Below are 14473 nucleotides of genomic sequence, written 5' to 3'. Positions count from 1 at the left end.
CCCTGCTGTACAGCAATGCATGTCAGTCTGATGCCTGCTCTATGGAGGCCCCCCTAAAACACTTCAGAGCTTCCTTCCGGAAGGCTGGAAACAAAGGAGGCCAAACATCTGTCACGATGGCAGCTCAAAATGGTGGCAAGGCAGCTCTGTGGTACATAAGGCAAGTCAGTGGGGTGGGAGGTTGAGCCCCACAAAGTCCCAGACCGAGGAGACAAAGGTGCTTCCATTCTGGGAAAGCCTGAGTCTGAGCCACGGATGTGCCTGGAGCACGCCCAGCGTTGGCCAGCTCCAAGGCCAGGGGCGGAGGGGAGCTAAAGGGCCACTGCCCATCCAGAGCCCCAAGCCGTCACTCCCCAGGGCAGTGAACATATGGCAGGCACCCATTAGCAAACCTTTCAGGGGCACCATCTCCTCATACTGAGGAACCCTGGCCAATACCTCTTCTTCCGACCTGGCCCTTCAGGAACCTTCTAGAATCTGAGCTACTGACCACCTTTCCTTCCTCCAGACCTCTCTGCGGCCACCCCCCGGCCTCCAAACCCTACGACCTCAGGTGAGGGGAAGTATCTGCAGCCACAGCCATCTGTCCCCGGCTCTCACATGGGTGGCCTGGTGTCCACCATGTGCCATTCTCCTTTGCTCTTCCAACCACTAGTCAGTCCATCCCTTTGCCTTCTCTCCCTCTCCCCTGTGGTTAGACTGTTAGTGTCTGTCTTCTCTTTCCCCTCAACCCTCTCTCTGCCTCGTCTTCTTCCTCTTGGATGGTCTCCTCTCATTTTCCTTCCTTTGATCTCTTTCTCTCTCTCTCTGACCTCCTTCCTCAGCTGCCTCATCCTTGCTACTTCACCCCCTCTTTGTTTCTCTCCACTTCTTGATCAAAGAACATTCAACATTTACTCAACTTCCAAAGACCCCATGGGGCTCTATAAGGACAAGTACCTGGGGTCCCAGCCAGAGGCATATGCCACAGACAAGAGGAAGAAAGGCTTACCTGAACGAATCAAAGGTGTTGGCAGCCCAGATATCCGTGCCCAGCATGTCCAGAGAGTTGTCTTTGCTGCCATTCTGGAAGAGACGGGATAAAAAAAGGGGACATTGTTGGCTTGGTCAGGACACTGAGAACACGTGGCCAAAGTCCTAATCCCAGAGAAGGCTGCAGAGGCCTTCCTTCTCTTCCCTCGGTTGGTCATTCTGGGCAGCTTGTAGGCTGGAGAGAGCCACTGGAGTCAGCATCCTGGCCAGTGCACCCAGTAAGTCACGAGGACCACTGCCCCCCCCCCCCCGCCTAGGTACAGGCCCTCACTTTGCTGTCAGACACACCCAGGTACAGGCCCTCACCGTTGCGTATGTCAGACATAGAGCTTTACTATCAGGTACAGAAATAGCCTGGGTTTCTGCTGTCCCCAGCCCATGGCTCCCCAGCCCACTGCCAGCTGGATGGCAGTGGCTTCTTCCCAGGCAGAGGCTCTGGAAAGCCAGACACACTGGCAGGTCCGTGTTGGAAGGCTGACTTCCTCTGGAGTTAAGCCCCACTTCTCGAAATCAGGCGGCCCTGAGAAGCCCCCACTGACCAAGGCTATACCAGTGATTAAATTCTCTAACTCTCTAATTCTCTCAATTCTCTAAACCCCGTTCCAGTCTTTGTCCTCCAATGTCCCCTACACGATCCATCCCATAGACATACAGAAAGCGCTTTATTCTGTCCAGGTTCTATCGTTTGGCTTCTCCGCCCCTTGGCTGACAATCTCCCCAAGTTCTCTGACAACTTGCCTTACTCCTAATGCCCTCCATCCCTCGTTACCCCTAGTCTGCTTTCATCATCACACTCTTTAAAATCAAGATTTTCACCTCCAGGACCACTGGACATGTGCCTGCCTTATGACCCAGGACGTCACTCACAGGTATAAACACAACCAAAACGTGCACAGATGTTCACCAACAGTACGAAGCACACAGAAGTACAGAGCAGCACTACTCACAATAGATCCACACTGGAAGCCACCTAAATGCTTCCCAGCAGTTGACCAGACATGCAAATTGTGGCATAGTCACATACTGGAATATCGCACAGCAGGGAGAATAAACAAATTAAAACCTACAACAGCATTAATAAGCCCCCAAAATGTAAAGAAGAACAAAAGAACCCGGATACAAAAAAAGTACCAACTCCATGATTCAACTGATATAAAGTTCAACGACAGGCCAACGAACTAATCTGTGGAGACAGAATTCAGGAAGGGGGGGGTGGTCCCAGGAGGGTCCTGGGTGGGGGGGTGCTGGTAATGTTCTGTTTCTTGATCTGGGTGCTTGTGTGTTCAGCATGTGAAAACCCACTGAACTGTATGCACGTAATATGTATACTTTTTGTCCATGTGTGTTAGGACCTCCTGGTTAGATTCCTGATAGTATCCCCAGTCTTTGTTTTTAGGACTGATCTGTCCCCAGACCTACCACTTCTCAGGTCCACTAGATCCTACACTGGATGATCTTCGTTTGAGACCTTTCCACGGGCCTAGGCCTAGGCAGACACTGAAGACACAGAAGTGGAGGAGTCACAGACCCTGCCTGCAAAGAGGGGTAGGTGTGCAATGACACACATGTAATAAATAATTACAAGACAGTGCGATATGTGCATTGATTCAAGGAGCCATAACGGGACCAGAGCACAGGCAACTTTGCTGGTGACTCCTCCTGAGCAGGGGACGCAAGGACTCATGGAAGTGAGGCAAGAAGAGAGAAAAGCAGGGAAGGGGTCATTCTGGCAAAGGGGACAGCATGAGGGAAAGGCAGGACCCAACAGGGCGTTATGGGGAACTTCAGGGCCTCTGGCTTTGCACAGGGGGCACAGCAGCCCAGAGAGTGTCTAGGATCACCCACACAGTCCTGGCCAGGGCCTACTAGGGGCCCCACAAGTGCTCCTCGGTGCTTGTTGGGGTTGAATTGTGCCCCCCCCCTCCAATTCGCATGCTGAAGTCCTAACGCCCAGTACCTCAGAATGTGACTTTATTTGGGAATAGGGTGGTTGCCGATGGAGTTAGTTAAGATGAGGTCATATGGGTGGGCCCTCACCCAATATGACTGGTCCCATTATAAAAAGAGGACATTTAGACACAGAGACAGACATGCACAGTGGGAGGATGCCATGGAAAATTGGAGTCACGCTGCCACAAGCCAGGGAACCACTGTGGGCTGGGAGACAGACCTAGAACAGATCCTTCCTTGGTGACTTCACAGAGATCATGGCTCTCCCCACACCCTCATTTCAGACTTCTGGACTCCAGCACTATAGGACTGATAATACCTTTCACTAGGTTGAGCCAGTTTGGGGGTCAGAAGTGTGGAATCAAGGAGACCTAGCAAACTAATATGGCGATCGACCATCCACCCCTCTAAAAACTCCCTTTCTGAGGGTGGTCAGTCATGTCCCTTCCTCCTGCAGTCAGCAGATGCCCCCCGCACCAACCCCAGGACCTTCTTACATCCTCACAGCCACACTAACCACCTGAGGAGGTAGGGTCTCCTGCATCCTGCAAACAGAGCAGCCCATGCCGGCTCAGGCCAGTCTCTGACCTCCCAGCATCCACATCCCCAGGAGCCAGCCCGTGAAAAGTCCCATCTTCTATCCTCCCTGGTGGCGATTCCCCTGCAGACCACAGCCAACATCACCCCAGAGGCTGCTGGACAAAGCCCCAGTGGACTAGAAAGGAACCCGAACCAGGCTCAATGACTCCACCTCTGCCTCTCCCAGCAGAGACACCAGCACCTTGACAAAGAAGCCCCATGATTTCGGGGTTTGGTTTTGTCTTTGATTTTCCTCGTCTTCCAGTTGGTCAGAGTTGGTAAGCACGCTTTCCTCCCTGCCTGCATTGTACTCAGCATGCCTGACTCACCAGCCTCTTACGTGGAAACCAACCTAGTTTCCAGGGAGAGAGCAGTTTGCAGGTGCATTCCAGCTTTTAATCAATCTGAAGGCAAGGAGCACCCAGCGGAGGGACCCAAGTGCTTGGACCTTCATAGACACCAGGCAGGAGACAAAGAGGGGGTGTGGGGAAAAGAGAGAGCAGTAAATGGGGGAGCTGAGGGGACACAGGGGAGGATGCATGACCTCAGACCTCATCAATAAAAGGAGGACTGGCCCTGCCTGTGGCACCACCAACCAGAAGCCCCAGGTTCTAAGTGATAAAACTTTCTGCTCCCACCATGCCCTGAGAGGCCCCACAATCCTCTCTTGTGAGTCAACCGGGTCATACGTAACCTCTCCATATGGTGCCACACGGTGGCTCTGTGCACCTCGGTGCTTCCTACCCACACCTGTCCAGTCCTGCATTCCCACAATCCCTTCCATTATTGACAGTGACCTATCAACCCCATCTTGCTCCTCTCCTGCTCACGTGACCACCTGGGAGGCTCACGTGACCGCCCAAACTGCAGTAACCTTGCTCTGCCCTAAACTAACCATCCATGCAGGTGGAGTGAGGCAGCTCTCGTTCAGTGACCTTTCTCCCGCACTAGATCAGGGACAGCCACCTCTCTGGGTCCCCCAGGGCTCTTCGCCCAGTGCCTAAGAGACGTCTACGGGACTGACTTTTGCTTCAATCAACTTTCACTATCTTCCTCTTGCCATTTGTGACCTCAGTGAAGTCTGGGCTTGAGATTCTTTGTATTTAAATAAAGAGCGCTCAGAGTGTGACAAGATTGGTTCCTTCTGACCAGCAAGGCACGGACGGACGGACGCTGCCACCACGCCCTCTCCCTCCAGTGGCAGACATCACTAATCAAATATGGCGTGATTTACAGTCCTCAAATCAGGTGACCCCTAATGTTCCAGGACCACCCCTCCCTCCCTCCCTCCCCGAGTTGCCTCATCACCATCCCAATCCCAACTCCTGGTGTCTGGCTGGCTTCCAATTCAGCAGCCCTGGAGAAGGTGAGGGCACCGGGCAAGGTTGAAGACCCCCCCCTCCACCCTGGGGCCGCTGAGCTGGGGGAGCGCAGGCCAAGATGCCTGTCTGTGTTGAATCAGAACAGGAAGGTAACCCCATGAACAGGTGAGAGGGCAAGTCTGGAGAAGTTCACAATGAGAGTCTCGGTCACAGGGGACGACCTACTTATCTCTGATCTATGTGACACAGTAGCTGTGGCGTATTACACGACTCTGGATGTTTCCTCAGAGCTCGTTGCAACAGAACGTAATGGGCATATAATCACGGCATGCAACCGTTTCTCAACAGGGGCTGGGGAAATTGCCTGGCAGTTGGAGGCAAAATCAATCTCCATCAAATCTCGGCCCACAGAGGGAAGACCCCGCCTGCTGAGGCTTCCTTGGCTTCCCTGTCAATGCCGAGGTGGTGGCCCAGGCAGTGCCCGGAGGGGTCAGCTGAAGGCAACGGCAAAGCTGGACCACCAGGAACCAAGAGCTTCACGCTCCCGTCCCCTGCGCCCCAGCCCTGGGCTGGCAGCCTTCAAGCTGACCATGAGGTCACCTTGCCACGGGGCTTCAGATCCTGCCAAAGCCTTTAGGGTGTCTGGATATTCCCGTTTCTTGAGTGCTGGACACCAGTCCTCAAACCTTGCAACTCCCAGCACACGCGTGTGCATACGGGTCACCTGTTCCACAAACCCTCCTATTATTACAGAGAAGTCACAGAGGAGCAGGGCTTTGCAGACAGACAGACCCACAGACAGGCAGACTGCAGTCTGACTTCTCGAACCTCCCACCTGGAGCCAGACCCACCCCACCGTCCAAACCACCCCCACCCCTTACTCACACTGAGCTGCATGAGAGGCAAGGACAAGCAGAGGACAGAGCAGAGGGTGACCAGCGCTTGGCTTGTCCCCAGGTACTCTCTGCTCTCCCAAGCCCCAGGCTGCAGCCGACTACTGCAGGGACCTTGGCTTCCCTGGCACACTAGTAACGCACAGTGTTAGTGTGAAGGGCTCTGAGGTCACACCAAGCTACCCAAGATAGGGGCTTATATTCCTCTTTGCACCACTGTACCCTTCCTAGGCTCACAGAAAACAAATGTCCTCCCCAACCCCAGTCTTTGTTTCTGATAGGCTCCAGCTCAAGACCCCTCCTCTCTGCAGCCGAGCATTTCCTCGGCTGACGCTAGTGCCCCAGGAACCCACAGCACGTCCAGTGCTTCCCGACTCTTCGACTGCTGTGCTTCCCAGTGGTGTTCTAGAAACACTAATCCACTGGCTCTTAAATGTCAATGTGCATCAGAATCACGCGGGGAGAGGAGCATTGCCAGGTTAAATTTAGTGCAGCTGGGGTGGTCCATGGAACACACTTCTAGAAACTGGATGTTCAAAGGGTTTTGTGGGGAAGAAAAGTTCAAAAAGGCTCCCTTGTCAAATGTTTGGGACGCACTGAGTTAAAAGATTGCTGTTGTTGTTGTTGTTTTTAATGTTTACTTATTTTGAGAGAGAGAGAGGGAGAGGGGCAGTGAGAGGGGGAGAGAGAGAATCTCAAGCAGGCTCCGTGCTGTCAGCGCAGAGCCCGACATGGGGTTCAAGCCCACAACCGTGAGATCATGACCTGAGCCGAAATCAAGAGTGGGATGCTTAACGGACTGAGCCACCCAGGTGCCCCAAGACTGAAATGAATTACTTTACTGCCAAACTTCTTGGTGCCTTTATTGGTCTTAGATGGGTGTTGACTCTGCAAGTATTTCCCAAACTCCTTTGGCCAGAAAGCCACCCCATCCTTCCTCTTTATTCCACAGAGGACTAGGGTTCCACAGAACCTACTTTGGGAAATGGTCTTCTAACACTCTTCCTCAATTATGCTGCATCCCCTCAACGAGGAACCCTGGCTTCATTTTTTGTTGTATCCCTCTACTCACTCACTTCTCACCGTAGCCCTGGGACCCAGCATCTTTCATTAAATATTTTGCAGCAAGGATTCAGGTATCTAGGCACTGAGAGCCCACCACAGAACTGCACTGGCTTCTTCAAGAGCATCCTCTGCTGTGCAATTCCTGTGTCTAGAGCTCTTCTCCGAGCCCCCTCCCCTCCCCAGCCCTGAGGTCACCCAGGCCCTGTCCCCCAGGTTGCTGCAAGGCCAAGGTTCTGAGAAGCCTAATCAGATGCAACCACCCTTTTCAGTGGATCGTTTTTAGCACTTAAACGCTGCCGAATCCTTCACAACAGGCCCTTTTCCTGGCAATTAGGGGGCCTCAAGCCAGTGTGAACCGTGCTGTTCTCAGAACAGATCACAAAGGGATAATGAGCGCTTTAAACCATGTGGAAGAAGAAATGGAAACAGCCCGCCTACGGGCGGGGAGACTGGAGCCGCCTGAGAGCCTGGCCGGTGCACAGCTACCCCCAGCTCAGGGGAGTCGGCACTCCGGCAACGACAACAGCCAACTTTCGCTGACGTAGCACTCGCTGAACGGCGGGCACCCTCTGAGCACTTCACGTTGGTCACAACCCTAGGAAGCCCCACTTCACTGATGAGAAGACGGAGGTTCGGAGAGCTTGCCTGTGTTCAGAGAGCTTGTGCCCAGGATGGGAATGTATACAACAGCGTGGCCCAGAGTTGATGCTCTTACCTGTTGCACCGTGTGGTGACATTATTCAGATAAACTGTGGCCTCACTGCAGACTGCTACAATGCAGTCAGGTATCCATCCCGTCCAGACATTTGGGTTCTCTGAGTCCACCTCTGCCTACGTTTGGGAAGACAGTGCTGGTGGAGGGAGCAAATCACCTGCAGTGAAGGTAAGAGGGAGTCTGGGAGTGGGAGATGGAATGTATAAAGAAGCGGGGTGGGGGGGGGCTCTGGACCTGAGTGAACGAAACAAGGTAGCAGTGGATCACTGTAGAGTAGAGAAACATGCTAAGTCAGGAGCAGTGAGAAAATAAACCCTCCTCTGTGCTGCTGGGTTCTCTTTACTAGTACACAACTGTGGAGTGATTTACATGCCTGTGTGTGGGTAGGAATGTGTCGACAACTCCAGGCTACAAGGGTTTAGAAACTAAGCGGAACTTGACTGTCTAGGACAGCGCACAGGAGGAGGACCGCTTCCATTATTGGGAGGGTCACAGGTGAAGTTCCATCTAGAGGAAGCTGGGGCACGTCAGTCTGGACTTCCCCCAGCTTGTCTGCTGTTAGTCAGCTGTGCCAGGGGACACGGAGGCAGGGGTGGCCAGCCTTTGGTCCTGGCTTCCCACACCTGAAAGCCCAGTATGGGAGCAGCTGCACAGGGCCTAGTGCTGGACACCAGGCAGAGAAGGTCAGTACAGCCCCTGCTCCCCAGATGGCTCACGGTCCCAGGACATCTCCCTTCCTGGTGCAGAATGTTCTTCCACAGATTCTGTCCATCATGAGGGCCAAGAGCAAGGCTGACCCTAACATGGATTGTCTCACTTCATGGACACAAGTTCCTGGCATAGCTGATGGGGAGGGCCATCCCTTTAGACATAAACAAAATTTCTCTCCTTCCTCTCCAGGGACCCCACTGCAACTCCCCTGCCTCACCCTGATCTATCACCCACAGAAGCGGACTAGTCCTGAGGTGATCATCCCTGCCCTCACAGGGCTTACCATTCAACCAAGAGTCACAGAAACAAAAAGAACACTGGAAGATGGCACGTAGTCAAGCACCATGTGACAAGATGTATGCCACCCCTGTTGCTAGCTTTGGACGAGACAGCAGAGGGGCTCTGAGGCTCCGGGAAAACTTCCTGAGAGTACCAACATGGTTTGGACTAAGAGTGGGTAAAACAGGACTCCAGGCCTGCAAGCTGCTTACTGGAGGGCTCAGGAGAGTCACTCAGCATCTTGCACCGATGCTGCTTTCTCTGTCCCATAAGCATTTGGACTGGACCAGTGATTCCCCAGTCGGGGTAGGGAGAGCAGGCAGAACATACGAGACACTGAGACCAAAGGCCCCAAAAGTATCTCCTGGGCCCAGACAGGGGCTTCCAACAGGTTGGGTCTGAAACTCCTCTTAGGCTCACATTAAACCAAAATTTGAGATACAGTCCTGTCCTAGTAACAGTGCATGTGTGTGAGTGTGTGTGCACGTATGTGCGTGTGTGTTCAGCACCAAGGACAGCACCTCACATGCTGGTGGGAAAGACCATGATGGACCACCCCCCCCCCAATATTTTAATGCCCTTACAACAGAAGGGTCTTTGAGGCAGGAGAAAGGCAGAGCAGAAGCCAGAAGAGAGGGCTTCCTGGGTATCACCAGAGCAGAGTTCAGGAGCCAGAAAAGGCATTCCTTTCATTATGAAACTTTCCTGTCTGCCCATTCTATCCCTTCCCTCTCTAACCTCAACTGTTTTTGTTTTTAATTTTTTAATGTTTATTTATTTTTGAGAGAGACAGAGACAGAGCATGAGCAGGGGAGAGGCAGAGAGAGAGAGAGGGAGACAAGAATCTGAAGCAGGCTCTAGGCTCTGAGCTGTCAGCACAGAGCCCAACTCGGGGCTTGAACCCACAAACTGTGAGGTCATGACCTGAGCTGAAGCCGGACACTTAACCAACTGAGCCTCCCAGGCACTCTGTACCCTGACTGTCTTTGAATTAAGAACCAAAGGGAGAGGTAGGAAATAACGACCGAAGCCTGTGACCAAGTATACTTCTCCTAATCTTACCCTTTCTGCAAACTCTCTTGGCTGAGTTTGTGCTTGCAGATTTAAATGGCCATGTTATTTGAACCTGGACTGGTCAACACCACAGGCTACTTCTGGCTGCCTTCCTATTTGGCATCTGCTGAAATAATGCAGGCCTATTTAAGCATCCCCAGCCGTCCACCCTGCATGTCCTTATGCAGAGAAAGGATCCCATCCTCCAAGACTCCTCACTAGGAGGCCTCTTGAAGCTCCCCAGTCCCCAGAGATTCTCCCTTCCTGCCAGGCTCAGACTCAGACCCACGGAAGTCCAGAGAAGAAAGGAACTGAGAGATCATCAGGTCCGGGGGTGACCTGGGGGTTCTGCAGAGGTGCTCCCAGAGCATTGAGGCAGATGGAGTAGGAGACAGCAAGTGGGTTCCTCCTTCCCTTGCCTCCCCAAGCAGTTTTGCCCCTTTTGTTTTCCATACAGGATTTCCCTGAAAGCTTTGGATAAGACAAAAGGTTCTGTTCTTTAAAAAAAAATTTTTTTTTCAACGTTTATTTATTTTTGGGACAGAGAGAGACAGAGCATGAACGGGGGAGGGGCAGAGAGAGAGGGAGACACAGAATCGGAAACAGGCTCCAGGCTCTGAGCCATCAGCCCAGAGCCTGACGCGGGTCTCGAACTCCCGGACCGCAAGATCGTGACCTGGCTGAAGTCGGACGCTTAACCGACTGCGCCACCCAGGCGCCCCGGTTCTATTCTTTAAAAAAAAAATTAACTTTTATTTTAGATAATTGTAGATTCACATATAGCTGTAAGAAATAACACAGAGATGCCCTGCACCCTTTACTCTGTTTCCCCCATGTGGAAACTTGTAAAAGTATAGTTCAATATTGGCGCCTGGGTGGCTCAGTCGGTTGAGCGTCCGACTTCAGCTCGGGTCATGATCTCGCACTCCATGAGTTCAAGCCCCGCGTCAGGCTCTGCGCTGACAGCTCGGAGCCTGGAGCCTGCTTCGGATTCTGTGTCTCCCTCTATCTCTGCCCCTCCCCTGCTCATGCTCTGTCTCTCTCTGTCTCAAAGATAAATAAAAACATTAAAAAAATTTTTTTAAAAGTAAAGTTCAATATTAAGACCAGGATATTGACATTGATATGGTCAAGATGCAGAACATTTCCATCAGCACAAGGTTCCCACCTGCTGCCCTTCTGCACCACACCCATTTTCTCCTGCCCCTCCCTTCTCTACTCCCTGTAACTGCTAACCTGTTCCCCATTTCTATCATCGTGTCATTTCAAGAATGTTATATACATGGAATCATAGAATATGTAACTTTGGAGGATTGGCTTTTTTCACTCGGCATAATTCCTGGGAGATTCACCCAGGTAGCTGCATGTGCCAGTAGCGGATTCCTTTTTACTGCTGAGTGTCACAGCTTGTTTTAACTGTTTACCTGTTGAAGGACATCTGGGTGGTTTCCAGTTTGGGGCTATTATGAATAAAGCTGCTATAAACATTTGAATACAGGTTTTTGTGTGAACATAAGTTTTCCTTTCTCTGGGATAAACACCCGGAGTAAAATGACTGGATCAGATGGTACTTGCAGGTTTAGTTTTTTAAGAAACTGCCAAATTGTTTTCCAGAATGGCTGTACCACTTTGCACTCCTACTGGCTATGTGTGAATGATCCGATGTCTCTGTATCTTCACCAGCATTCGGTGTTGTCACTATATTTATTTTAATTAGCTATTTTGATAGGTGTGAAATCTCTTATTGTGGCTTTAATTTGCATTTCCCCTACAAAAAGATGTGGACCATCTCTTTGTGTGCTTCTTTGCCGCCTGTACATCCTCTCTCTTCAGGGAAAAATGTCTCTTTGTGTCTTTTGTCTGTTTTCTAAGTGTATGGTTTTAAATGCTGAGTGTGGGGAGTTCTTTATATATTCTGAGTACTAGTCCTTTGTCAGATACATGTTTTGCAAAATTTTCTGTCATTTGTCTCTTCGTCCTCTAAACAGGGTTTTTCCTGTTTAATTTTGATAAAGTCCAATTTCTCATCTCAGTGGTGACATCTACTGATCGTCTTTTCCCATTTAGTTTGAAATATTTCTGGTTCGTAGGATGACAAATGATTTTTTTGTTGCAATGGGGACACTTTCATGTTGTGTTATGAAACTCTGAATCATATTTAAATCTTCTGTTTTTGACTGACTTTTTGTGATGCTACATTGGCAGGGAAAAGGGAGGGTATAGCCTCACAACGGCCATTGCAGGTAGAAGTCCAGGGTAGCTAGCACTTGTTGTTATGGCTCCATGGAGGTGGGAATTTCAGGACTCCACAGTTCCCAGGGACCTTGCATGAAGGTGGCCTCATTACCACTGGGCAACAGTGGAAGTCCCAACTCTCTATTGAACTTACTCTGACACAACCCAGTAGGGAGGGGAGGGGCGCCTCAATACTGCTGAGTTGGGGTGAAGTCCAGTTCCCAGATGGCCTCCAATAACACCTTGGGGGTTGCAAGGACCCTTTGTATAGGCTGGCAGGGATAAAAGTTCCAGCTGCCCGCCTGGCCTTCTCTGACAACATCCCAGTTGGGGGGCGAGGGGAGGGCTCATTACAACCCAGTGAGGGTGGCAGTCTAGACTCCCACTGGGTCTTTGCTGGTGTGGGCAAGAGTGGGGCTGCACTTTGTTCTATGCTATCTGGCTGGAGTAGAGCAGTAATTTTTAAGTTTTTTTTTAAGTTTTTTTTTTAAGTTTTTTAATTTATTTTTGAGTAAGAGACAGTGTGAGTGGGGGAGGGGCAGAGAGAATCCCAAGCAGGCTCTACTCACAAAACTTTGGGTTTGGGGACCTCAAACTCACAAAACTGTGAGATCATGACCAGAGCTGAAACCAAGTGTTGGACACTCAACCAACTGAGCCACCCAGGCACCCCTAAAACTTTTCTATCTTAATAGAAAATATCTTTGCCTGGACCTTTGCTTAGAGACAACAGACTTTCATTGGTACCTTAAAAAAAGATCTGTGTCCACTGCCATTTCCTGGTTACTTCCTTCTTCAGCCCCAAGTCTGGGATGTTAGAGGCAAAAAGGAAACTCAGGAAAGTTACCACGATGTCCTTGCTCAGGTCCCCCAAACCCTAGCTGGTCTGCCTTCTTATCTCTACCTTTCAGAATTTTCTTACGTTTGCTTCATACAGAATGTCTGGGATCTTAGTTGTACTCAGCAGGAGGAATATAGAAAAGAATATATACTCCATCTTCCCCAAAGCAGAAATCTATGTCTGTATTTTTAACAATATATTTTGATGGTCTGAAGTCTAGATCATCTCGTTTTTCAGAGGGAATCAGGCTATTGCAAGATGATGTGTCTCACCCATGACCCAATGGTAAGTCAGAGGTACGGAAGCTAGGACTCATGTCTCCTGGCTCCCGGGCCAGTGTCGTTACCATGACAGCATAGCTCCTCCTCCCTCCTGCCTGTGTATCTGTGTATGTGGCCTCCTCTGCCAGCTGCCAGCTCCCCTGTAGATACCAGCCCACTCCTCCCTGTGTTCACACACTGCTCTGGACTGTTGCTTTCACACTAGAGAAAGTCTTGTTTCTTTAAGCAGACTCCAGGTTCTCTGAGGACAGACACTAGGCCACATGGCTCATAATGTTTACAGCAGGGGCTCCAAGGATGGCTGCTGACTGTTCTCCCTAGAAGTCAACCATCGACACTGTTTTAAGTGTTATATCCTAGTTCCTCCAGATAAGCTGGAGCCAGAAGGCTCCTTGAGGACAGGGACAGGTGATATCTTCTAGAAAATAGAGGCTCATGCTGGGAGCACCAGAGTTTGCAGAATCAGATCACACCAGCAGGATCGTGTACAGTTCGGGGAGGCTCATTAGGAAGAATCATAGTTATAGTGCTCCTAGGAGAGTAACCCAGGACAGGACGGGACCTAAGAACCATCGTGTCATGTCCCAGACATCTCAGCACTGCGGGGTAAGTGCCTGCTTTCTCTCTAACCTCTATGTACGTAGAGACTGAGCCCATCACTTCATCACCCTGCTTCCTGCCTCCCAGCCTCCCAGCAAGCTGCCAGGCACACAGGCAGCCCTCAGAGATGATGTGTAGACTGGATCAATGCATGAAAGACCTGATAAATAAACAGAGGGATGAAGCAACTAAACCATGACAAAGGAAACAGCTGCAGGAACTAATGTATTTAGCTTAAAAAGCAGACTGGCCATGCTGGACTGCTGCGGGAGAAACGAAACAGCCATGGGCAAAGGGAGTAAAACTAAAACCATCAGCTGGGGTTATGAGAGGTGGTTTGGAGCTGAACCAAAGAAAGACACTGTAGGGGCACCTGGCTGGCTCGGCTGGTTAAGCATCTGGCTTTGATTTTGGCTCAGATGATGATCTCACACTTCATGAGATTGAGCCCTGAATTGGGCTCTGCGCTGACTGTGAGAAGCCTGCTTGGGATTCTCTCTCTCTCTCTCTCTCTCTCTCTCTCTCTCTCTCTCTGCCCCTCCCTCATTACCATGTGCATGCTCTCTCTCTCTTTCTCTCTCAAAAAATAAACATTAAAAAAAAAAAAAAGAGGAAGACTGTACTCAATGGAGCTGCCTCACGACGTTCTGAGATGCCTTTTGAAGCAGTGAGCTCCCCATTTCAGGAAATGGCCAGCAGCTCAACAGCCACAGGAGGGGGTTCCTGTACTGCAGGTTGGGAGGGTGGATCAGATGACCTCTGAGCTCCTTGTCATCCTGAGAGCACGTGATGTCTTTAGGGTTCCCAGGAGACCTGCTTAGCTCTGGATTTGATGTGGTTGGAAGAGGTCAGCCCCAGCTCCTGGTGAGCTTCTACTAGAGGTGGGGCGTGTGATAATCACTCAAGCCAGTCACCAA

The 14473-nt window shown here is 50.8% G+C and overlaps 1 protein-coding gene across 11 annotated transcripts in view; it reads right to left on the bottom strand.

Annotated features, from left to right (window-relative positions):
* Positions 1-14473, bottom strand: part of CTIF (cap binding complex dependent translation initiation factor) — a 297353-nt gene that overhangs the window by 183544 nt on the left and 99336 nt on the right. For all 11 annotated transcript variants that reach the window (XM_045042237.1, XM_045042240.1, XM_045042242.1 and 8 more), the window contains one exon: positions 992-1065. In XM_045042237.1, coding sequence (XP_044898172.1) covers positions 992-1065 — 74 coding nt within the window. The remainder of the gene's footprint in view (positions 1-991; positions 1066-14473) is intronic.

This window comes from Felis catus, chromosome D3, assembly GCF_018350175.1.
Source record: "Felis catus isolate Fca126 chromosome D3, F.catus_Fca126_mat1.0, whole genome shotgun sequence".
Lineage (NCBI taxonomy): Eukaryota > Metazoa > Chordata > Mammalia > Carnivora > Felidae > Felis > Felis catus.
Note: the sequence above shows the minus strand (reverse complement) of the source record. Positions and strands in the feature narration are given on the sequence as shown.